The 26,330-nt window shown below is 43.7% G+C and overlaps 1 protein-coding gene across 1 annotated transcript in view; it reads right to left on the reverse strand.

Moving 5' to 3' along the window:
• LOC123999451 (inactive tyrosine-protein kinase PRAG1-like) overlaps positions 1-26,104 on the reverse strand; it is a 37,231-nt gene extending 11,127 nt beyond the window's left edge. Inside the window, exons 1-4 of the mRNA XM_046305268.1 lie at positions 25,875-26,104; positions 21,634-21,999; positions 19,664-21,456; positions 887-1,053 (exon numbers count right to left, since the gene is read on the reverse strand). Coding sequence (XP_046161224.1) covers positions 887-1,053; positions 19,664-21,456; positions 21,634-21,900 — 2,227 coding nt within the window. The 5' untranslated portion in view covers positions 21,901-21,999; positions 25,875-26,104. The remainder of the gene's footprint in view (positions 1-886; positions 1,054-19,663; positions 21,457-21,633; positions 22,000-25,874) is intronic.
• Positions 26,105-26,330: the final 226 nt, after the last annotated feature.

Raw genomic sequence — 26,330 nt, forward strand, 5'->3', positions numbered from 1 at the left:
AAAGACCACTTTAGTATCCTAAGTTTTCATAACTGTGCCCTTAATTGCCTACCATCTGTGAGCTGTTAGTGTCTTAACGACCGTTCCACAGATGCATGTTAATTCATTCTTTATTTCATTGAACAAGCATGGGAAACAGTGTTTAAACCCTTTACAATGAAGATCTGTGAAGTTATTTTTACAAATCATCTTTGAAAGACAGGGTCCTGAAAAAGGGACACTTCTTTTTTTGCTGAGTTTATTTGGTATTTTTGGTATCGTTTTAGCTGTTGTGAAAGCAGAAGCTACTCTAGACAAGAACAGAACTATATGAATTTAAAAATGGCACTCATAGCCTACAAATAAATACACACAAAATAACTAGGTTAAAATGCTATAAACTCATATGTTACTATAAAGTCATCTGTTACTTTAACCTAATATCTGCAGTAGCTGTTAGTATAACCGTAATAACCTCATCTCTGTGGGCCTTTTCCTCTTCTCATTGTTTTCTCACTTTCCACCTAGTTAGATGCTTCTAGTAGAACCATTTAACTGACACAAATGGAAAAACAGGCAAATGTCAAACAACAACCAACCAATTCCTTCCTGTTGGTGGTGGTGGTTGTTAAATGTAAGGCACCGGGTTTTTTTCTGGTCAGGTCACATGGTGTAAGGGTACGTTTTTCCTTACCACATTTATCCCCCCTGGACCAACTCTGTGGCACCATACCAACAGCACCAGATATGATATGTGTAGTTACTCTCAAAACAACGTTGTTTTCTCGCAGATCTCCTGGCCCTAGTTATATGTCCCGGCAGGTGGCTATAACAGTTACCAGAATCAAAGAGGGCTCTGTTGGAGTCTCCAGGCAAGCTGTCGGTGGAGGCTTTAACATTTACTCACCAGAATCAGAGAGGGCTCTGTTGGAGTCTCCAGGCAAGCTGTCGGTGGAGGCTGTAGGCAGGCTGCTGCTCCCCAGGCCACGGAGACTGTTGGTCAGGCTCTCGACAGAGCCCTGCTGGCTGCAGTGGTCCAGCTCCACACTGCTCTGGCTCATCTTACCAGACACCCTGCAGAGAGCGTAACAGAGGATATTACTCTGGGGGAGGATGTTTGGTGCCTTATCTAATTTCCATAACCAGGAAGTTAACACAACAGCTTCCCACCACTAAAAACAAATGACCACTGTTATCAAAACCGTCTGATGCTCACACAGCTTACAAACACCTAACAAAATGTCTCTATTGCAGCTCTCAACAATAACAGACAGTGTTCGCTCTTACAACTTGTTCAACCGAACATGTTAGTTCTCTTGTGTAATTTCAGCGAACAGGTAAAGTGTGTGTGTGTGTGTGTGTGTTGTGCTGCCTGTCAGTTTTGCTTCAGGCTGAGAGACGGTTCTTTACAATCTATCATTGTCTCTGTGAGCCAAACATCTAGTTTCCCCTCCATCTCATCTAGACATCTCAACATATCTGGATGTAAATGAGATGGTTCAGCCACTACATGAGGTAAACTGCCTCCACTCTTCACAAGAACACACAAAACGTCAGATACTAGTCTCACTTCCTCTTGGGAGAGGAACACTCTTCTGGCTGAGTGATTGCTTGTTATTGCTGTGTCTCTTAAAAGGAAAAATTCATCAAAAATCTTTTGGTATTTTGTTAATTCGTCCACTATCGATAGAGACAAAATGTTTTGCATGTCCAGCAGTCAGGTTTTCAAGATATTGAACTTTCAAGAAGCAAAGTGTCACTTGTCAGATCATCATGATATACATTGAGACTGTATCAACAGTGGACTAATGGAAAAAAAAGACCAAAAAGATAGTTTGAGTGTAGTTTCCCTTTAAGATAAATAATAATAATACAGTTCTCAGTGCCAAGTCACGAAAAAGAGACAATACATACTTCCTGGAGCTAGGGAATAATGACGTTTTTGAAAATGTCTTCCACTTTTCCATTAGAGTAATTTCCCTGACAACATCCTACACTGTACCCTAAACATATAGAGGAATCCATTTTTTCCATGCCATGATAGCTCCTATCTGAATGTAAAGGAGCCCCTGATACCCTCTGGGGGTAGTTTTCCTAATCATGTGGTCCAATTAGGCTGAGTGACAGACTAGGCAAATCTGAATCTCATTGCTATTCAATTGCTTCATTCTAGCTGGTTAATGGGTCAAACTGAGCATAGCCCCGGATCCTTCATCTCAGCTCAGATTGACTGGCTCTATTGCTCTATCCACTAGGTCTTTAAACTTCAATCACACCGTAAATCCCCTCAACAAACAGCAGTGCAGGTGTGTGTGTGTGTGTGTACCCTCATACATGAGCAGAGCAAAACCCACGACCATTTGTCAGACCAAACAAACAAAGGCGTATGATGATGAGACAGTGGAAATGAGACGGAGACATAAGGGTGTGTGTGTGTGTGTGTGTGTGTCATCTCATTTGTATTGTAGGCTATAGCATAAATCACCTTCAAAAATAAAATGGCATTGTATGAGGTAATCCATCTCCATTTGTTTGGAGCTCAGTACTTACAACTAATATGTAATAAGTCAACAACAGTGCTATGGAACTGTTGACACACATCATTTAAAGAAGCATCAGGGTTGAGGGGAGTTATGGTGAGTTACGGTCTCATCGGCTTGATAGAAAGTATAGTTTTTCAAAACCTTGTTTCTTATGACTTATTTTTTTGACGGTCCTTTTTGCCATTTATGAATTGATTTATTTACCTTTATTTAACCTTTATTTATCTTTATTTAACCTTTATTTAACCTTTATTTAACTAGGCAAGTCAGTTAAGAACAAATTCTTATTTTCAATGACAGCCTAGGAACGGTGGGTTAACTGCCTGTTTAGGGGCTGAACGACAGATTTTTACCTTGTCAGCTCGGGGATTTGAACTTGCAACCTTCCGGTTACTAGTCCAACGCTTTAACCACTAGGCTACCCTGCCGCCCCATGAATGTGTTATTCAATGCGTTTCTATGGGCTTCAGTTGTACATTTCTAAATATTTCCAATCTTTGTTTTTTCTTTTTTGATACCTAAAAAGGGGTCCTAAAATTCAAAATCCAATAGCTAAATGATCCAAAATGTCCTTCAAAAAAAAATTCCATGTCAGCTTAGCACTCCCCCCAACGTCTTAGACTCTAAAGAATGTTAAAGAGAATGGCTAGCTAGTACCTAGGTGACTTTAAAGTAGGCTGCAGTCTCCACCACCTCTCCTGTCTGATGGTCATGTGAATAATAGTTTCGATAAAAAAGGTTATTTTCCCAAACAATAACAATCTTTGAAACCTTGTTTATAATGGCATTGCTTCCATTAGATCTTCAGGTAGATATCTTTCTGATAAATTGCCAGTGCCAGACTGTTTGAGTAATAGTGTACATTCACATCTACCTTGGATGTAAAACAGTTCATCACGTCTGACATCAGATCAAGATAATAAAAGCAGCTGTTTCATCTCTTTCAACCAGCACTATACTGTAACATATAGCATATACACTGAGTGTGTACACCTTCCTAATATTGAGTTGCACTGCCTCAATTCGTTGGGGCATGGACTCAAGGTGTTGAAAGCGTTCCACAGGGATGCTAGCCCATGTTGACTCTAATTCCTCCCACAGTTGTGTCAAGTTGTCTGGATGTCCTTTGGGTGGTGGACAATTCTTGATACACACAGGAAACTGTTGAGTGTGAAAAACCCAGCAGTGTTGCAGTTCTTGACACAATCAAACCGGTGCGCCTGTCACCTACTACCAAACCACCTTCAAAGGCATCTGTTCTCCTGCCCATTCACTCTGAATGGCACACATACACAATCCATGTCTCAATTGTCTCAAGGCTTAAAAATCCTTCTTTAACCTGTCTCCTCCCTTCATCTACACTGATTGAACTGGATTTACCAAGTGACAACATTAAGTGATCATAGCTTTGACCAGTATTCAGCTGGTCAGTTTGTCATGGAAATAGCAGGTGTTCCTAATGTTTATAAAATCAGTTACTACCACTACTACTGGGTAACATATATAAAAATGCAAAAAACATTTCTCTCCCAGGTCATGAACATTTCCATTGAACAATGAAACAAAACAATTCGGACAATTGTATGCCTGAAAGAGGAAGTGGAATAGGGAATAGGACCAGTGAAGGACAGCTCTGGCTGAAATAGATCACTGAGAACATGATTTCTGTTTACAGAGAAAAGGGTGAACTTGGCAAGTAGCAAAGAGTGGTTGAGGATGATGAGGGTTAGATAGAGTGGTTGAGGATGATGAGGGTTAGATAGAGTGGATGAGGATGATGAGGGTTAGATACAGAGTGGATGAGGATGATGAGGGTTAGATACAGAGTGGTTGAGGATGATGAGGGTTAGATACAGTGGTTGAGGATGATGAGGGTTAGATACAGAGTGGTTGAGGATGATGATGGTTAGATACAGAGTGGTTGAGGATGATGAGGATTAGATACAGAGTGGTTGAGGATGATGAGGGTTAGATAGAGTGCTTGAGGATGATGAGGGTTAGATACAGAGTGCTTGAGGATGATGAGGGTTAGATACAGAGTGCTTGAGGATGATGAGGGTTAGATACAGAGTGGATGAGGATGATGAGGGTTAGATACAGAGTGGTTGAGGATGATGAGGGTTAGATACAGAGTGCTTGAGGATGATGAGGGTTAGATACAGTGGTTGAGGATGATGAGGGTTAGATACAGAGTGGATGAGGATGATGAGGGTTAGATACAGAGTGGATGAGGATGATGAGGGTTAGATACAGAGTGGTTGAGGATGATGAGGGTTAGATACAGAGTGGTTGAGGATGATGAGGGTTAGATACAGAGTGCTTGAGGATGATGAGGGTTAGATACAGAGTGGTTGAGGATGATGAGGGTTAGATACAGAGTGGTTGAGGATGATGAGGGTTAGATACAGAGTGGTTGAGGATGATGAGGGTTAGATACAGAGTGGTTGAGGATGATGAGGGTTAGATACAGAGTGGATGAGGATGATGAGGGTTAGATACAGAGTGGATGAGGATGATGAGGGTTAGATACAGAGTGGATGAGGATGATGAGGGTTAGATACAGAGTGGATGAGGATGATGAGGGTTAGATACAGAGTGGATGAGGATGATGAGGGTTAGATAGAGTGGATGAGGATGATGAGGGTTAGATAGAGTGGATGAGGATGATGAGGGTTAGATACAGAGTGGATGAGGATGATGAGGGTTAGATACAGAGTGGATGAGGATGATGAGGGTTAGATACAGAGTGGATGAGGATGATGAGGGTTAGATACAGAGTGGATGAGGATGATGAGGGTTAGATACAGAGTGGATGAGGATGATGAGGGTTAGATACAGAGTGGTTGAGGATGATGAGGGTTAGATACAGAGTGGTTGAGGATGATGAGGGTTAGATACAGAGTGGTTGAGGATGATGAGGGTTAGATACAGAGTGGATGAGGATGATGAGGGTTAGATACAGAGTGGATGAGGATGATGAGGGTTAGATACAGAGTGGATGAGGATAATGAGGGTTAGATACAGAGTGGTTGAGGATGATGAGGGTTAGATACAGAGTGGTTGAGGATGATGAGGGTTAGATACAGAGTGGATGAGGATGATGAGGGTTAGATACAGAGTGGTTGAGGATGATGAGGGTTAGATACAGAGTGGATGAGGATGATGAGGGTTAGATACAGAGTGGATGAGGATGATGAGGGTTAGATACAGAGTGGATGAGGATGATGAGGGTTAGATACAGAGTGGATGAGGATGATGAGGGTTAGATACAGAGTGGTTGAGGATGATGAGGGTTAGATACAGAGTGGTTGAGGATGATGAGGGTTAGATACAGAGTGGATGAGGATGATGAGGGTTAGATAGAGTGGTTGAGGATGATGAGGGTTAGATACAGAGTGGTTGAGGATGATGAGGGTTAGATACAGTGGTTGAGGATGAGGGTTAGATGAGTAAATCAAGTACTCAAACAGACTTCAAAGCTCAATCTGTAACCATTGACTATTTGGTGGAATGTGCTTTGTGGCTGACCGAACAGGCAAGTGAAATTTAGTCTCAAAGACAACGGTAACTTGCTTTGACTCTGGTGTTCCGTTTGCACCAGGAGCGTAACCTTTTTGGATAGGCATTTTTTCTACTTGTTTATTACATTTCTTTTGCGATGTGCACCGTATATTATTTTGTAATATAATCATTTTATACTAGTGCATAGTACTTGGAGCAATCTAGTTACATATACAAATCATGACCTATCCCAGCATATTAAAATAAGACAGTTGCCAACAACATAAAACGCATCTTCAGGTGCACTTCAATCTTGATGGGCAAACAAGCCTATATTTGATGTTACCATGTATACCACGACGGGCAGTAGTACTCTAAAAAAAAGGTACCTTCCCTTTAGTAGACTTATCAATAAGTCGGGACCTACATCACAAGGCGCAGACGGCGAGGCTTTGAGTTGAATGTGGTGGTGATTTCATCATAATCCAATGGATCTGTCAGTTGACGCTCTAAAGACAGCAAACGGAAGTGGTTCAGTCGGGTTGTTGTTGAGAAAAGACTCTCCACACTGCATGATGTCATTGGAAGTGTGACAATGATCCTTAACAGAGAGTTTATATTAGGGAAAATATCATCAGGGCAGCTGTCGAGTCCACTCATTACGGAGGAAAAGTCACTCTTTCCCATGATCATTTTGCGACTCAACTGCTGAATAAAAACAGTGAATTCAGCATCCTCACTTGATTTTGCATAATGATCGCATATGGTCTTCATCTGCTCTTTCAGGCCGCAGGTTTGGGATGCTTTGGAAAAGGAGGCTGCCGCTTGCATGATCCCATATGTGTCTTCTTGAAATCTTGAGTTTAACTCTGTAATCTGTCAGTCTAGAATATTGTTCCATAGTTGCCTCAGGTCACTGTCACTCGATGCTGGATGTTTTCCCTAATGAAGTTGTGACTACACTGTCTGCCAATTTTACAGGCAGTTTTCAATGCCGTGACGCGCTCACATCCCAATTACTAATATCACGCTTAATCATCATCTCTTCAGTTAGTTTAGAACTTTATCAAAGTCTCCCCGAGTTCTCTCTGAATGTAGAAAAGCTGCTTTTGGGGACTTCAATTAAACCAACAGTCCGTCACAGATAATGTAGAGCTTTGTAATCCCTTCCTAGCAAAATCACTAGTTTCAAACAATTTACTAAACGTGACTAACAGGAATAAAACCTTATTCTGGATTTGTTGTAAGAGGACATCGGCTTCTAATGTGGTTTGTCCACAAGCCTCTGAAAAACTTGCAAGAACCTCTAAAAATGACATCTAGCTGTAACAGCACTTTACTCACAGACCCTGATTTTTAACTCCACCGTACATCCGTGGATCTTCCTAGCTCGATACATGGTCTATCTGTTCTTCTATGAATCCAGCATGTCTGTGGGATCCACTCATAAATGTGTGTAGCTGGTTTACTGTAACAAACAAAAGGGTCTGACATGTGCCGACACCTTTGCCGTGGTGCACAGAACTAAATTCAAAACGGTGGGAGTTGAAATGCACATATATCGCTTGCTTAAAAGGTTTTCTTTAGTAGGACATGTACCCCTCTGTTTCCTGACATGACTGAAGCGCCAACGAAACATAAACCCACACAGAGTGGGATCCAACTCCAAGGGGTTGCAACACTTCCAAGTATTTTCAGAGAAATTCCTTGTGTAGACAAATCAGCGGTTTCCATAAACCCAAAAGCTCTATCTTTAAATCATTCCAGCATGAATGTATCGGATGCACACAGCAATAAGTTCAGGTTTAGATTGATCTTTATATTCATCTGCTGGTATGGCAAAATATGTGGGAAGGCGCAGAATGAACTTCCATCTTTTATCCTGCACAGTAACAATGATGCTGCACACTCCAGCAACTCGTTCTGAATTTCGGGGCTCATAAGCGTGGCATTGCGAGGTAGCTCATTAAGCCTGTTTTGTACATCTCCAGAGCATGATGCTGCCACCACCATGCTTCACCATAGGGATGGTGCCAGGTCTCCCCCAGACGTGACGCTTGGCGTTCAGGCCAAAGAAATCAATCTTTGTTTCATCTGACCAGAGAATCTTGTTTCTCATGGTCTGAGAGTCTTTAGGTGCCCTTTGGGAAACTCCAAGCGGGCTGTCATGTGCTTTTTAGTGGAGGGGCTTCCATCTGGCAACTCTACCATAAAGGCCGTCTTGGTAGAGTGCTGCAGAGATGGTTGTCCTTCTGGAAGGTTCTCCCATCTCCACAGAGGAACTCTAGAGCTTTGTCTGAGTGACCATCGGGTTCTTGGTCACCTCCCTGACCAAGGCCCTTCTCCCTGATTGCTCAGTTTGGATGGGATGCCGGCTATAGGAAGAGTCTTGGTGGTTCCAAACTTCTTCTATTTAAGAATGGAGGAGCTGTGTTCTTGGGACCTTCAAAGCTGCAAAAATGTTTTGGTAGCTTTCCCCAGATCTGTGCCTTGACACAATTCTGTCTCGGCACACTACGGACAATTCCTTCAACCTCATGGCTTGGTTTTTGCTCTGACATGAACTGTCAACTGCGGGACCTTATATTGACAGGTGTATGCCTTTCTAAATCATGTCCAATCAATTGAATTTACCACAGGTGGACTCCAATCAAGTTGTAGAAACATCTCAAGGATGATCAATGGAAAACAGGAAGCACCTGAGCTCAATTTTGAGTCTCACAGCAAAGGGTCTTAATACTTATGTAAATAAGGAACTTATGTGACTTGTTACAGCATTCAAAAGGTTGCTTGTTCAAATCCCCGAGCCGGCAAGGTGGAAAAATCTGCAGTTCTGCCCTGGAGCAAGGCAGTTAACCTCCAAAACAACTGCTCCCCTGGCACGGATAACGTGGATGTCGATTAAGGCAGCTCCCCGCTCTGATTCAGAGGAGTTAAATGCGGAAGTTGCATTCAGTTGTGCAACTTCCCTTTCCCCAGAGTCCATGCAACTCATTATGGCAAATTTTACCATAACAAAGGGGTTGAATACTTAGACTCAAGATATTTCAGCTTTTAATTAAATTAAATTGTAAACATTTCTAAAATCTTAATTACACTTTGATTTTATGGGGTATTGTGTGTAGTAGGTCAGTGACACAAAATCTCAACTTAATCCATTTAAAAATGTAGGCTGTAACAACAGTCAAGTGGTGTGAATACTTTCTGAACTGTAAATATAAATATCCATAGGAGATCTGTGCTGCTATAAACAGCAATAGAGAAGCCAACTCCTATAATTATACATAATGACATTATTATACAGAACATTCTAGCTAGGGTTCCTGTATTCATGAATGTCTCAGAAAATCCAATACATATCTAGACCTACTGTTGTTAATCAATACAGGGAAAGCAGAGTGAATGTTATGAAGTAGTAGTAGCAGCATAATCAGCATCATCTTCCTCCTCCAATATGCTACCCTCCCACTATTGACCTAAAAAAAGCCTTCCTGTAGCCTCCTCCCAAGCATCACTTCAGAATCAAGTAGCTAGGCTGTTAACTAAACATGGTGTTGGGCTAGAACAGCGGTTCCCAAACTTTTTATAGTCCCGTATCCTTTACAACATTCAACCTCCAGCTACATACCCCCTCTTGCACCAGAGTCAGCACACTCTCAAATGTTGTTTTTTGCCGTCATTGTAAGCCCCCCCCCCCCATACTATACATTTATTAAACATAAGAATGAGTGTGAGTTGTCGTCACAACCCGACTCGTAGGAAGTGACAAAGAGCTCTTATAGGACCAATAACTCACCACAGGTTAATGAGAAGGGTGTGCTTGAAAGAATGCACATAACTCTTCAATGTTGGGTCATATTGGAGAGAGCCTCAGTCTTAAATTATTTTCCACACACAGTCTGTGCCTGTATTTAATTGTCATGCTAGTGAGGGCCGAGAATCCACTCTCACATAGGTACGTGGTTGCAAAGGGCATTAGTGTCTTAACAGTGCGATTTGCCAAAACAGGATACTCTGTCTTGAAATCTGGCAGTGGCCAATCCAGAAATCTGGCAGTGGCTTCTGATTCAATTCAATTTTCACAGAACCGCTTGTTGCAATTTCGATGAGGCTCTCTTGTTCAGATATCAGGAAGTGGACTGGAGGCAGAGCATGAAAAGGGATAATGAATCCAGTTGTTTGTGTTGTCTGTTTCAGGAAAGTACCTGAGTAATTGCGCACCCAACTCATTCAGGGGCTTTGCTGTATCACATTTGACATTGTCCTTAAGTTTGAGTTCATTTGCACCCAAAAATTATATAACAGTAGCGAGGCTATATACAGGCACCGGTTTAATTGAGTACTGAACCACACAGCACTGCTCGCACACTTTCTCTTTATAGCCGAGGGGCTCTATTCAGTCTGTCAAGCAGAAGTGTTACAGATACCGAGATAGAAATGTACCGGTCATTTCGGATTGAGCCGAGATACAATTTCATATGATCTCCGTGGACCTAGTGAAGAATTGTCATTTCACTTTTATCATGTACTAAGTTTTAATAAGGCATCAACATAACCAGTAGTGATTTTTTCATCCGATTGTCAAACAAACAATCATTTAAAAAAAGGGCGCTCCTGTAGGTTAACCGCACACATTTGTCCACTCATAAAATAATTCCAGCATCAAAACAGTGCACTGTGCATCCGCAGTTTGATGAATAGAAAGAGACATCTGTTACAAAACACCTAAATGTGTATTATGTCATTCATACACAATTGATGCGTCCACTGCTGTCCCCGCGCGTCTTGGCCACACATCCTCCGCCTTGGCAAAGTGTTCTCGTCAAACCACAATGGAATTTGGAGCATGTGCCACCCTGGCCTCAAGTCAATTCGTACATTTTTCATGCAGCTGACATGCGGTAATGTTAATAGTGTAATATAGTTATTGGCATTTTCTGTTAGTAATTGTGATAGGCTCACGTTTTACTGGTACGGCGTACCCCCAATATTTATTTTGCCGGGAAGCCGTACCGGACCGGCTTACTTTCACCCGTACAAATGCGGATTCTCTTGCTGTTGCATGCAGGGTAGTTATTATACTATGGTAGAAGAATAGTGACCATTGTTTCATCAACGGGCGGGTCACACGGACAAGGGGCGGGGTCACACGGACATGGGGCGGGGTCACACGGACAAGGGGCGGGTCACACGGACAAGGGGCGGGTCACACGGACAAGGGGCGGGTCACACGGACAAGGGGCGGGTCACACGGACAAGGTCCTTGCTGCCAAGGATATTAACGTACAGCCACAGGGCTCTCCTTCCTTCCCTCCTTCTCCCTCCCGATTTCTGAGTTCTCAAGGACTAGTCATGCTACCCAGATGGATATATCCCATTGAACATTCAGATACACCCCTACATCCTTCACCTCCAGCTCATCAGATGACTAGGGCTGATCCCAAATGGTACCCTATTTCCTAACCCTGGGCTCTGGTCAAAAGTAGTGCACTATAAAGGCTATAGGGTGCCATAGGGCTCTGGTCAAAAGTAGTGCACTATAAAGGGTATAGGGTGCCATAGGGCTCTTGACAAAAGTAGTGCACTATAAAGGGTATAGGGTGCCATTTGGGAAGCAACCTGTAAGCTCCACATCCACAAGCCATGGAGGAATAAACCTGGGAGGGAGGGGTGATGGCAGCCTATGTAAATCAGACAGGAGATGCCTGTATCTATCTGGGCAGCTGGCAGAAGGACATGGTTTCACACACAGTGCTGGAGGGCCAGGAGTCAGAGAGGAGAGAGGCTGCCTGACCTATGGAGGAACTTCAACACTTTTCTGATGCATTGCAGTCACTTCAAATCATTACGTCCTTCAACTTGAAATACTGTCAAAAGTACTGTCATCGCATTTAAAAAAGTAAACATTGGCCGTTGATTACATCACTGAGTGAGTTCGCAGATTATTATAATTATTATGGTGAGGTCGCAGATGATTATAATATTTTTTTATAGCAAAATGGGGTCGCAGAGAAAAATAGTTTGGGAACACCTATTGTAGACAGTCAGCACCCTATAAGCTTCTGTAAGTTACAACCACTTTATGCAATACACAGTACCTGTTACTTGGAATCAAATCGCTGTCTACTCTCGAGCAAGTCAAAAGCAGTAGACAGATGGTCAGGCTAAAAGGTGTCAATCAGCTCCTACCAGAAACCATTATTAGTTGGTTCAAAAGCTCTGTAAAAGGATTCAGCTAAAAGTCTCGTACAGGACCTCACACTGAACTACCAGCGAAGGTCCAGGCATGATGGACATCCGACATGATCCCAGATCTGACGGTCGCTTTCAGTCCATGAAGTAACAACTCTCTCTCAACAAGAGACAAGTGTATTTAAAGTGTCTCGCCACAGGAAAAGCAATGTCACCTCCTTGCCAGGGACAGTTTGGTAGTTGCTCCGGGCAACAATCTGCTCTTCCACTACCCCACTGAAAACACCCTCGTCCTAGAATATTGGTGCTGAGCGAATAGTGCTTTTTGAAGTCGGTTCGGATTAGTTTAAATTACAAAATAATCATGGTTTTCAATTTCGATTACTTTAAAAAAAAAGCACTGTGCATTGTGGGTTGAATGCTGTAAAACAGAAGAAAACAATGAATATAAGTAGTGACTGCCCATTACTGCTTATTAACCATCATTTATTCACATTAATAAAATATATTTCAGTTGTGCATTTTACATTTGTTTTATTTGATGAATGTATTATTTAATTCCAAGTCATCAGCTCATCTCTATAGAGCTGCTGTCTGACAAAATCACTATTTAGTAGTTCATCGAAGTAAATAAGGCTGAATACCAACTATCAATCACCTAAATCATGTATTTTCAGGTAGCAATACCTCACGAAGCAACTGCTTTCTCAATCGCGCATGCTGCGTAAAAGAAACAGACCGGACAAGTAGGCGTGCAATGGATTATGGTCATTGTAGTTAGTTTAGCACAGAAAACGTGGTAATTATGTAAAATATTGGCCAACATCGCACAGTTCAGAATTTATACAATTTATCTCTAGAAAAACAGAAAAAAACAGAATGAAATGGAATTCAAATTATTGACCCGACATGGTCCAACAAAATAACAAACATTTCCGTTAAATGCTCAGCACTACATAATAAACACACTATTTGGGGTAGGACTGTAGGCCACCCAAACGGTTTGGACCAACTGTCACTAAGGACAAAAGGACTGGTTCAAAAGTATCACCTAACAGGAGTATCTTACTGCGACCATGTTTGTTTGGTTCCTCACGGTGATCAAAAGAACTGTGATGCAGCCATGAGAAGGACTGATTTCTGAACCATCTGTTTCTTTAAATGATTCATCACACAAAACGCTGCCTCGTTTGGAAATGCCCTGTGGAAATGCCACCGTATCACTAGTTGAGTCTTTTCCCTATATAGTGCACTAAATTTGACCAGAACACTATGGGGCACTGGTCAAAAGTAGTGCACTATATAGGGGGAGGGACAGTGCCATTTGGGACACACTACACTGTATGTTTGTCTTCTACTTCCCTGTGTTACACTGTTCTCAAAGGCTTTTCTAAGACACAGTCTTTTGGGGATTTAGGTCTGGTCAAGATGTTTCCTGAATGTATTATGTGAACTGTGAGGTTGAATCTGCTGCTATGTTAAAAGGACACTTCACTGTAGTCTACGTGATGGCTGAAGCAGCTCTAGGGCGTTTGTTTAAAGACGATAAGCTTTCTGGCTTGGCCCAGGCAGGTCAGACCAAGACTACAGTATTACCCTCAACAGTTAAGCTCTGGGAAAACAAATAAGATCAGACTACCCAAAAGCAGGACATCGCTAGGGCCCGTTCCCGCATGACTCTCTAGAAAGTGTATTTTTACAAGCGCAGCATGCTAGCAATGTCATAATATAAAATGGAGAGATGCTTACTAGTATTACAACCCAAATAATGATCTGGGAAACACCAACGGCAACAGAGGTGATAGTGTTCCCTACAGCCAGCCAAACGCCATCAGAAACAGAGGTGACAGTGTTCCCTACAGCCAGCCAAACGCCATCAGAAACAGAGGTGATCGTGTTCTCTACAGCCAGCCAAACAGCGGTGATCGTGTTCCCTACAGCCAGCCAAACGCCATCAGAAACAGAGGTGATAGTGTTCCCTACAGCCAGCCAAACGCCATCAGAAACAGCGGTGATCGTGTTCCCTACAGCCAGCCAAACGCCATCAGAAACAGAGGTGATCGTGTTCCCTACAGCCAGCCAAACGCCATCAGAAACAGAGGTGATAGTGTTCCCTACAGCCAGCCAAACGCAATCAGAAACAGTGTGATAGTGTTCCCTACAGCCAGCCAAACAGCGGTGATCGTGTTCCCTACAGCCAGCCAAACGCCATCAGAAACAGAGGTGATAGTGTTCCCTACAGCCAGCCAAACGCCATCAGAAACAGCGGTGATCGTGTTCCCTACAGCCAGCCAAACGCCATCAGAAACAGCGGTGATAGTGTTCCCTACAGCCAGCCAAACAGCGGTGATCGTGTTCCCTACAGCCAGCCAAACGCCATCAGAAACAGCGGTGATCGTGTTCCCTACAGCCAGCCAAACGCCATCAGAAACAGAGGTGATAGTGTTCCCTACAGCCAGCCAAACGCCATCAGAAACAGCGGTGATCGTGTTCCCTACAGCCAGCCAAACGCCATCAGAAACAGAGGTGACAGTGTTCCCTACAGCCAGCCAAACGCCATCAGAAACAGAGGTGATCGTGTTCTCTACAGCCAGCCAAACAGCGGTGATCGTGTTCCCTACAGCCAGCCAAACGCCATCAGAAACAGAGGTGATAGTGTTCCCTACAGCCAGCCAAACGCCATCAGAAACAGCGGTGATCGTGTTCCCTACAGCCAGCCAAACGCCATCAGAAACAGAGGTGATCGTGTTCCCTACAGCCAGCCAAACGCCATCAGAAACAGAGGTGATAGTGTTCCCTACAGCCAGCCAAACGCAATCAGAAACAGTGTGATAGTGTTCCCTACAGCCAGCCAAACAGCGGTGATCGTGTTCCCTACAGCCAGCCAAACGCCATCAGAAACAGAGGTGATAGTGTTCCCTACAGCCAGCCAAACGCCATCAGAAACAGCGGTGATCGTGTTCCCTACAGCCAGCCAAACGCCATCAGAAACAGCGGTGATAGTGTTCCCTACAGCCAGCCAAACAGCGGTGATCGTGTTCCCTACAGCCAGCCAAACGCCATCAGAAACAGAGGTGATCGTGTTCCCTACAGCCAGCCAAACGCCATCAGAAACAGCGGTGATCGTGTTCCCTACAGCCAGCCAAACAGCGGTGATCGTGTTCCCTACAGCCAGCGAAACGCCATCAGAAACAGAGGTGACAGTGTTTCCTACAGCCAGCCAAACAGAGGTGAGTGTTCCCTACAGCCAGCCAAACACTATCAGAAACAGCGGTGACAGTGTTCCCTACAGCCAGCCAAAAAGCGGTGATCGTGTTCCCTACAGCCAGCCAAACGCCATCAGAAACAGAGGTGACAGTGTTCCCTACAGCCAGCCAAACGGCATCAGAAACAGAGGTGACAGTGTTTCCTACAGCCAGCCAAACAGAGGTGATAGTGTTCCCTACAGCCAGCCAAACGCCATCAGAAACAGCGGTGACAGTGTTCCCTACAGCCAGCCAAACGCCATCAGAAACAGAGGTGATCGTGTTCCCTACAGCCAGCCAAACGCCATCAGAAACAGTGTGATAGTGTTCCCTACAGCCAGCCAAACAGCGGTGACAGTGTTCCCTACAGCCAGCCAAACCAGGAGCTGTTGCCAAGACCAATTAGTTTAGTTTCTAATGCAAATAATTAAAGGGAAAAGTCACTGGGATTTTTTTTATTGGGATCATCTTGATGCCTGAAATGATCTTACTCCCCAAGGATTTATATAGTATTAGGCTAAATTAGACATATTGTAACACACACAAGAATAGCACCACTACAGCTTCCATGCAGGTTAAACAAAGACATTATATGTTGAGTAATCTACACAGCGAACCAGCACAGCCTTGTTGATCAAACGCCTGCATCTCTGAAAGGACTTGAGGAATACACAGTTGTATTCTAATCCCTACAACATACCCAATAAAGCAAGGCTTATTTTAAAAAGTGCCCATTTGTAGTCAACATGCTGGCGAACTATTTGTCTCCTTCTGGTTTAGGTCTATGAGTCACAAAGCTTAATGTGTAGTAGTGATCTGAAGCCCTATGGTCTAAACAGTACAGGGGGAAATGTCACTAGGTTATTCTGTACAGTCATGTCTGTGCATAGATAGGCCACAACTTTCTCACAGTGTCAAAAATATTATAAAGTGAATTACAATCTAAGATACATTAACATCTTAGTTAAATGCAGATCATTGACAAGGTTATCTTTGTGTGTGTGCCTGTCAGTGTCAATGGGACAAAGGCACAAGGACTCTATTATCAGTCCCATCTATTATGTGATAGCCAAAACAAATTTACATTGTGACAAGGAATATTTTTTACAGCCCATGATGTTCTTGAAATGACAGTGAAAAGTTAAGACAACTACAAATGGAACAAGGAATGCATTGAGACTGGTTCCGGAACAGTCTGAATGATCCTTAGGGTTCTAGACTGAGAATGGAGGCTGATACCAGCTGAATAATCTCACTATGAAAGGAGAGATCACAGTAGGCAGTCAGCCCTCAAGTTGCATCACTGCAAAAACAAGGGAGCATCGTTTAATCACACACACAGAGAGAGATACAGAGAGAGAGATAGCGAGCGAGAGAAGAGTTAGCGAGCGAGAGAAGAGTTAGCGAGCGAGAGAAGAGTTAGCGAGCGAGAGAAGAGTTAGCGAGCGAGAGAAGAGTTAGCGAGCGAGAGAAGTGTTAGCGAGCGAGAGAAGTGTTAGCGAGCGAGAGAAGTGTTAGCGAGCGAGAGAAGTGTTAGCGAGCGAGAGAAGAGTTAGCGAGCGAGAGAAGAGTTAGCGAGCGAGAGAAGTGTTAGCGAGCGAGAGAAGTGTTAGCGAGCGAGAGAAGTGTTAGCGAGCGAGAGAAGAGTTAGCGAGCGAGAGAAGAGTTAGCGAGCGAGAGAAGAGTTAGCGAGCAAAAGAGAGGTTTTTTTGTTCTCCCTTTTGTTTATTTAATTTGCTTTGGCATACGTTTCCCATGCCAATAAAGGCCCCTTTGAATTGAATTGACAGAAAGAGATTAGAGGTCGACCGATTATGATTTTCCAGCGCCGATACCGATTATTGGAGGACCAAAAAAGCCGATACCGATTAATCGGACGATTTAATTTTTATTTATTTATAATAATGACAATTACAACAATACTGAATGAACACTTATTTTAACTTAATATAATACATCAATAAAATACATTTAGCCTCAAATAAATAATGAAACATGTTCAATTTGGTTTAAATAATGCAAAAACAAAGTGTTGGAGAAGAAAGTAAAAGTGCAATATGTGCTATGTAAGAAAGCTAACGTTTCAATTCCTTGCTCAGAACATGAGAACATATGGAAGCTGGTGGTTCCTTTTAACATGAGTCTTCAATATTCCCAGGTAAGAAGTATTAGGTTGTAGTTATTATAGAAATTATAGGACTATTTCCCTCTATACCATTTGTATTTCATTAACCTTTGACTGTTGGATGTTCTTATAGGCACTTTTGTATTGCCAGTGTAACAGTATAGCTTCCGTCCCTCTCCTCGCTCCTCCCTGGGCTCGAACCAGAAACACAACAACAACAGCCACCCTTGAAGCAGCGTTAGCAAGTGAAACAACCACAGGCTCAGAGCGAGTGACGTTTGAAACGCTATTAGCACGCGCTAACTAGCTAGCCATTTCACTTCGGTTACCAGCCTCATGTCGGGAGTTGATAGGCTTGAAGTCAAAAACAGCAGTCATAAACAGTGCAATGCTTGACGCACAACGAAGAGCTGCTGGCAAAATGCACGAAAGTGCTGTTTGAATGAATGTTTACGCGCCTGCTTCTGCCTAGCACTGCTCAGTCAGATACTTAGATACTTGTAAGCTCAGTCAGATTATATGCAACGCAGGACACTAGATAATATCTAGTAATATCATCAACCATGTGTAGTTAACTAGTGATTATGATTTATTGATTGTTTTTATAAGATAAATTTAATGCTAGCTAGCAACTTACCTTGGCCTAAAGCCTGTTACGCGAATGCAGTAAGGTTGCAAGGTTGCAAGGTTGCAAGGTTGCAAGGTTGCAAGGTTGCAAGGTTGCAAGGTTGCAAGGTTGCAAGGTTGCAAGGTTGCAAGGTTGGTTCCCAGGGCTGACACTGTGAAAATCTGTCATTCTGTCCCTGAACGAGGCAGTTAACCCACCGTTCCTAGGCCGTTATTGAAAATAAGAATGTGTTCTTAACTGACTTGCCTAGTTAAAAAAATATTTTATAAAAAGTGTAATTTAACAAAAAAAAATACAAATAAAATACATTTAAAAATAAATCTGCAAAAATCGGTGTCCAAAAATACCGATTTCCGACTGTTATGAAAACTTGAAATCAGCCCTAATTAAATCGGCCATTCCGATTAATCGGTCGACCTCTAAAAGACATGACAGTCAAGACAGACAGAACAAGGGCATCAACCATGTGGCTGCTAAACTGAAAATATTCATCCAAACACAGTTGAGATTCCCCAAATAGTCAGTGAATACTTAATAAATCAAACAGCAAAAACATTTAGAGTACAAGGAATATCTAAAATGTCCACACTACATTAACCAAGTGTTAATGCCTTATTTTATACAGCCTCGCATGACTGTATCCACCTGTGGAATAGTAGCTGTAGTGAGTGACTGGGACCTGGTGGCAGGTTAAGGCCTGTAACCCGAAAGGTTGCTGGTTCAAATCCCTGAGCTGACTATGTGACAAATAGGCCGATGTGCCCTTGAGTAAGGCACTTAACATTAACCCTAATTACTCCTGTATGTCACTCTGGATAAGAGTGTCCTGTTAAACGACTAAAATGTAAATCACATCTAAAGGATGAAATACCCTTTGAAGTTGAACAGAAATACATTTCCCCCATTAGAAAATGAGAATCCAATTCATGATGGATGAAGTTCATTACTGTCGTGCTATAAAGAATGACACTATTGCTGGCAAGCAGCACCATGCAGTACACTGGGTATGTGAGTAGTCTAAAAACCAATAATGAACATTACAAATTAAAGTTATTTCTGTCATGATACATTACGCTCACTTAAAATATTGTCACATCAATATGGAGTAGCCATCCATTTCCAACTGAAATCACTGAACTTAATGACAACACTGTAGATTAAATGGGTAAACTATAAAGACAAGCAAACCTACTTTGTCAAGAATGAAGTGATCTTCCAAAAGCCCATTCATTTTCAATTTGTTATACATGGCCTTTCTGTTTCTCAACATCATTCATGCTACACTCTCAGGAATACCACCCAAAGCTCAGTGTGAATAAAATACAGGTACCGTATATCACAAAAGAGTGACTAAACTACAAACAATCACAAAACTAATTCACTACAATGGAATGCAATCCATAGCCCGTAGCTCAGTCAGTGTTTAAAACCAAAAGGCCCAGGTTCTTACCTGTGGTGTTTCTTAGGGGGAGGGGGTGGTGGAGTGGGGTCATGGCTTGAACTCTTCCCCTCTGCTGAGAGCTGCTCCGTGCTGGAGAGAGACGACGGAGTCGACTTGGCCAACATGCTCCCGCTATGTTTGCCCTCCTCCGCGCTGCTGCAGCCTGCCTGCTTCTGACTGGCACTATTGTTGGCCGCGGTGCCTGGTAGGGTCTGGGTGCTGCCCCGCTGGCCCTCGCTGCCCTGTGTCACCCCCGTGGGTCTCCAGTCACTGGCGTCTCTCCAGACAGCCGCCCTATTGATGAGCCCTGTCACCCTGCTCTGAGAGGCACTCTCCTGAGCACGGCCCTCCTCTGTCTCTTCCTCCTCCTCCTCGATCCGGCCCTCCCAGTTCCAGGGAGTGGTGTGGAGCTTGTGCCTCCGGACCTCAGACGAGGCTGAGCTGTAGGGCTCCATCTGGGACTTCACCTGCACCTGGACGTCCCTGGAAGACGGTGATAAAACCAGAGTCTGTATGCTGAGCTCAGGCACCGGGGAGATGCTGGAGGTCCCTGGGAGCGTTTTGGGCGATCGGTTGTTCCTCTTGGGCGGTATAGGGGGGCTGTTCTGGGGTTTGGGCTGGAGTGAAGCAGGGAAACCTGGGGATGATGTCTCTGTTACAGAAGAGCTGGAGGGCCACTTGAAAGCTGGGCTTCCGGGGTTGCTGAGGGCCGTGGGGCTGAAGTCAGGCCACTGGGTGCTGACGGCTGAGTCCGGGCTGCTCAGATAGAATGTCCGGTTGTTCTCCTCAGTATGAGCAGCCCGGACGGTTATCTTGGCCCTCTGGTTCTGACCCTCTTCTGTGAGCTCCACCTCCAGCTCGGAGGGCTGTTTTTGGGCATGGACCTTCCCGTTCCCTCCTACAGCGCTCTGAGGCCTCCTCTTCCTCTTGGTGCTCTCAGCATAGATGGGTTCTGATGACAGCGTCTGTCCGTCTGAGGGAGAGCTGGCTGACGAGGCTGAGAGGCTCTGAGGAGTGGGACTATCTGGCCCAGCCAGTCCGAAGCCATCCGGCCCTGTGAGAGAGTCTGTGCTGCTGCGATAGGAGCAGGAGTCTGACAGAGACAGAGTACCAGGCTCGGAGACGAAGGAGCCAGTTCGGCCTCCTCCACAGGACAGGAGGTTGTGCCCTAGAGGCCCCGGAGATGCCCCTGAGCTTAGGGTGGTTAAAGATGGGACGGGAGAAGTACTGGACTGGTTGGTGTTCCCAGACATAAGGCCCCCATTACTAGGGGCTGTTGTGGTGGTGATAAGACCGTTACAGATGCCGTTACCAGCCGTTGTTGTTACCGTGGCAATGATGTTGATAGCAATACCCAGAGGTGCTTTCACTTCCTGGATGGCCTGGACTGTGGAAGACCCTCTAGTGGTGGTCACCATGCGGACGCCGTGCCCGTTGCAAGTACTCTTGGTGGTTTTGGTAGTCTTGGTGATCTGTTGCCTGTAGGACAAGTCACTGTTGCTATTCCCTTTCTCCTTCAGACTGTGAGGCCCTTGGCTGTGTCCGTCCTCCTGGGTCACTAAGACACTGCTAATGATCATACTAGAGTCCTTCTGGAGGGCTGACTGGGACAGGCAAGACCGGGGGCTGATAGGACCGGGGGAAAAACGGCTGCAGGGGTAGTCTATCTTCTCAGGGGTTGTAGTACTCTGTAGTACCGCCTCTCTCGGGACCTTGTTACAACCTTTACTGTCTATGTAGATAGTGGACAGGCCCAACATCTTCTTAAGGCCCAGTCGTTCCACTGGACTCTTCAGATTGTCCTGAGGGGAAACAAATTGAGGGGAAATATAATTCATGGTTATAGAAAGCATACAGACATTATTGAATCACTTCACATTAAGTGACTCTAAAACCTACGGGTTTCATTCTAGATGTACTTAGTTAAATGCAAAGGCATACAGTGTCATACATTTGTATTTGAGTTAGTGAGATCTAACCTGTTCTATGTTCATGTTGAGGTCTGCCAGCATCTCGTTGGAGTCAGGGAGCATCATGGTGGGGCGAACGGCGATGGTGGGTTTGGAGTAGGGCACGGTCACTCCCTCCTCCTCCTCCTCCTCCTCCTCTCCCCCCAGACTGGTCCTCGGGGCAACACAGGGCACTGTACTGCCCCCGCTGGCACGGTGGGCGCTACGCGGATGGAAGCAGTTCTTACACGAGCCGGGTTTCCACACGTGTTCTGAAAACTCACCGCAGGCCGACATATTTGTCCGAAACGTATAGTTGATGTCAATGTAGGTGGGAGATGGGATGATCTGACATGGTTCGTAGTTGTACAGAGAAGCCTGGTATCACATGAAACCCTGCAGAGAGGAGAAATCAGAATAACAATGTGTATATAATTGTATTTACTGTGGCAATTCTCACTTTAAAAGCACTGTTTCTTATCTGAATTCCTCGAGTTAATCAATAACTATCATAATGCTATTGAGAGCACACATTGTTTGAGCTGAACATAACAGCGGTGGTTAAGAACAAGACAAGTTCATTCCCCAATAGGTGGCCCAATGGAACAATTTGCCCCGGAGGTGATTTTATTTATACCATTTTTATTATTGGACATAAAAGACTCAAAATCACCAGGAAATCAGGTCAAAGTGATTTTAATTTAAGAAAACTGTTCCCAAGTATTCCCACTCATAAATAAAGCAATATTGTGATCGTATCCCAATGTAATTAAGGTTTGAAATTATTCTGTTTATGTCAAATAAAATACTATATTGGTTGGGATTCTTGCGGTCAATTTGCAGTGTACATGTCCGTCCGTCCGTCCGTCCGTCCACCCGTCCGTCCACCCCCCCCCCCTACAGGTACACACCGAGACAACAGTCAGACAATCAGTCACCTTTCTAGACTTTAACCCTCAACATTACACCATTCAGTTCTGTTGAATTACGAAATACAACTTCATTCATATCAACGCAATAAAAATATCACTTTTAAGGAAAAGGTATTTGAGAGTTGGTTGTGGTGTTGCATAATGATCAGTACTTGACACCCACTGATGAAAAGCACAAGGTGCAATACTCGGTTGCATCCTAACTGACACCCTATTCCCTACATTGGTTAAAAGTACTGCACTAAAAAAGTATGGCAGTGAGCCTAGTGGTTAGAGCGCTGGACTAGTAACCAGAAGGTTGCAAGATCAAATCCCCGAGCTGACAAAGGTAAAAATCTGTAGTTCTGCCCCTGAACAAGACAGTTAACCCACTATTCCTAGGCAGTCATTGAAAATAATAATTTGTTCTTAACTGACTTGCCCAGTAAAATGTAGGGATTAGGGTGCCATTTTGGGACACGAGCCCTTTCCTCTGGTCTCCTCTGCCTAACAGAACTAGCATTATGTCTGGTTCAGGAAGCACCGCAGCTGTTTTACTGCAGAGTAAACTAGAATAGAAAGACTATAGTAAACACCTCAGGATAATGTTGTGTGTTTCATTGGTTCCCCAATAATATTCTATGGATTTCATTTTCCCAGTGATTCTAACAAATGACTTATGGCCAAATCCATCAAGTGTCTGAATTTGTGTAGTCATGTGTTGCCAGGAAGTTTAAACTATACCAGGCTTTAACCTCTGTAGTAAACTCAACACGCTCCACCACTATCACACACTGCAGTGTTCTTCGTAACTTCAGATGCCTCTGAGCTCTGTCCTTGTTCCCAGGCGTCCTAAATTAGAGGGTCCTACTTTCTGTTGAGCCCACGTGACCCCCAGGAACATAAAGGCGTTTAGAATGCAGTCTCCTGTTGTAGAATGCCTCAAACATCCCAGAGGTCAGAATGCCTGGAATGTGGAGAGGCGCAAGTGTCAGACCACCACACCAGCAGCTCTTAACACCTCTCCCTGTGCAATTCATGTTAAAGACTGGAGGACGGTGAGAAAATCAACATGACTAGAGGGTTTGTCTGTCTTGTTTCTCCTAGGTGTCCTCCTCTGTCTTCACACAGAGCTAAATACCCAGAGACAAGCCTTGGAAACAGCACACAGCAGTACAGATCCCCACCACCTAAAGTCATTAATAAAGCAATACAGGGGATCTAGCCTTATATAAAAGCCAGTGGAATAACACAGATTACTCATTCAATTTCAAACACCAGAAACTGGTATTGATTTTGTAGCATTATAATATCTAGGGACAAACTATAGACATGGGTTGTAGAAGGAGGGGAGTTTCTTGACTTAGTGAGATGCATGTTTACACCTACAGCATCATCTGATATTCCTTTGTTGTTCTTTCTCTGACACAATAACTATCTGGAAAGCACTGGAAACAGCACTGATTGGTGTTTCAACTATAGCCTATATTAAAATGTATGACTGATAGATGTATGGCACATGGTCTACTTCTGAATGGTATAGACAAAAATGATCTTTTCCATTTTCTCATCCGTTTGGGTATCTACCCACAGTGCACTTGGAAAGCATTTAGACCCTTTACTGAACACTTATGTAATTGAGATATTTCTGTTTTTTTATTTCTAAAAACCTGTTTTTGCTTTGTCATTATGGGGTGTTGTGTGTAGATTGATGAGGGGAAGAAAATAGATATTTTAGAATAAGGCTGTAACTGTGGAAAAGGTCCAGGGCTCTCAATATTTTCCCAAATGCACTGTAACACCCAAAACAAAAACAAGGCTGGACATGTGGTGAGGAGTTTCATTTGAGGCTGATGTCCCTTTCTCCAGCTCCATCACCTCCAGAAATGAACACGACCAAATTCTCACACAGATTCTGAGTGTAGCCTACGCTCTTTCTTCCTCAGTAAAAAAAAAAGAGCTTTCTATGTAGGCCTAGTCCTGTACTCTGAGACTAACATATATATACACGAGCACGACCAGTGGTCAAGAGTCATGACACAAACTCAAGGCTGGGCTTTCTGTCATATAGCTGTTAAGAAATTCAGTAGTCAGAATGGGAAAACAATGAAAAAAAGTGATCAGCAGCACAAAGGTGACCTGCTGCATGGGTCAAGGTCAACTTTGTCCTCAAACTTTGGCATTCCGCATCTTGGGGACATAATAAAAACCATCTTTGTCTCTCTGTGAGTGCCAGTGTGTAGTCAAGTAGTGTTGCCTCTCTGCGCTGTAGTCTACCCCCTGCTGTCTCGCCCTGGCATGCAATAACAGAACAGTGTATGGAAGCACAACTGCCTGACTCCTGTCGCCCTAACAACACAACACTACTGACCACACACAATGTATTATTTGCTCAGGGCTAGCCTGATGCAGGGGGAATGTAATCTGTGTGACAATGTTTAGACTCAGGGGCAACATTTTGACAGTCATGGGCAGATAACGACAGAGGGGCGGGGGAGGGCTTTGTCAAAGAAAGAACAGCTGAAAAAAAACGGAATTATTGGTTGACTTTTACACTTCCACGTTCAATGTAGCCATAAGATACTTAAGACAATATTGATATTATGTGACCAGTAATTCAAGCCTTAGCACGCACGCGCGTGGGGGGTCCAATACTCTATGGATCTATACTCGTTACATTCCTCGACTGTCTTAATAAACGGAACAAAAACGATATATTAACAAGTCATACATTCTCAACTCGATCACGGACGACATACATCGAATTATCGTAAGGATCTACAAGGCATTGCCACGCAGTGTTTGTTTCACGCGATTAATTCATTCCTGTGCTGAAGCGCCTGGTTGAACATAGAGACAGAATTTCCCATTCAGTTGATCGAGCATTCGAACACATTGCTCCCATCTCTGGAATGCCTTCTCATTCGAACCGCGACTCCTGAAGGTATCATTCATTCCATTTCTGAAACAAGTGGGATGCCTATAGCCTCCTAGAGGACGTGCCTCGTTCCTGAGAATATCTATAGATATATGTTGACATTTTCAAGCTCCTTATCCATGCTCAGCCATGGTCTCAAATAACATGTTTCACTTGTAGTATCTAAATGCGTCCTCCTGGACTATGGTTACAGGCTAAGCATTATCACCTGTGACATATTCCTACCCAATACGGGGGTTCTTAGCCTGGTTATAAGGATGGAAATACTAAATAGACGGACAGCTATATGTTCAACAACCTATATACATTAAACAAAAAACGTTACTGGCTTAAATAAGCATGACTGTATATGCGAATCTATTGGTCGGAGAAAAGATAAACGCGTGTCAGTTCTGTGGAAAGTGTCAAATGTTTTTGCTTACCTGAGGTCTTCTCCCGTTCTTGACTTGCCTGGCAACCCCTTCTCCCTCCCCAAAAACCTCGAAACAATGTAGGTCCCAAAAACAAAGTTATATGTTATTTATTCCACATCCGACGCGCCGATAGGTAGCTGGGGAAATGTGTGGAGTCCCAGCAGGCAGCTTTGATCCGCGGCTCTTGAAACGCACAGCGAGGTGAACTGGTGGAGGAACGGGCGAATAGTGAGCATGAAGCCCTTCAGCGAGGGGCGGAGCTTCCTACTCTAAAGGAATAAACTACTCGTTGAGTTGCAGACTAGTCCGGCCGCATTCAAGTGGATGTGAAGTGGTTTCGGGTACTATTCAATTTCATTCAAAGGGGTTTCATTGGCATTTGAGACATATGTTTACATTGTCAAACAACAAACAAATGTGTGAAGAAACACAAAACAACATCAACTATTTTTTTTTAAATGTACA

The sequence above is a fragment of the Oncorhynchus gorbuscha genome, linkage group LG16 (assembly GCF_021184085.1).
Source record: "Oncorhynchus gorbuscha isolate QuinsamMale2020 ecotype Even-year linkage group LG16, OgorEven_v1.0, whole genome shotgun sequence".
In the NCBI taxonomy this organism is placed as follows: Eukaryota; Metazoa; Chordata; class Actinopteri; order Salmoniformes; family Salmonidae; genus Oncorhynchus; species Oncorhynchus gorbuscha.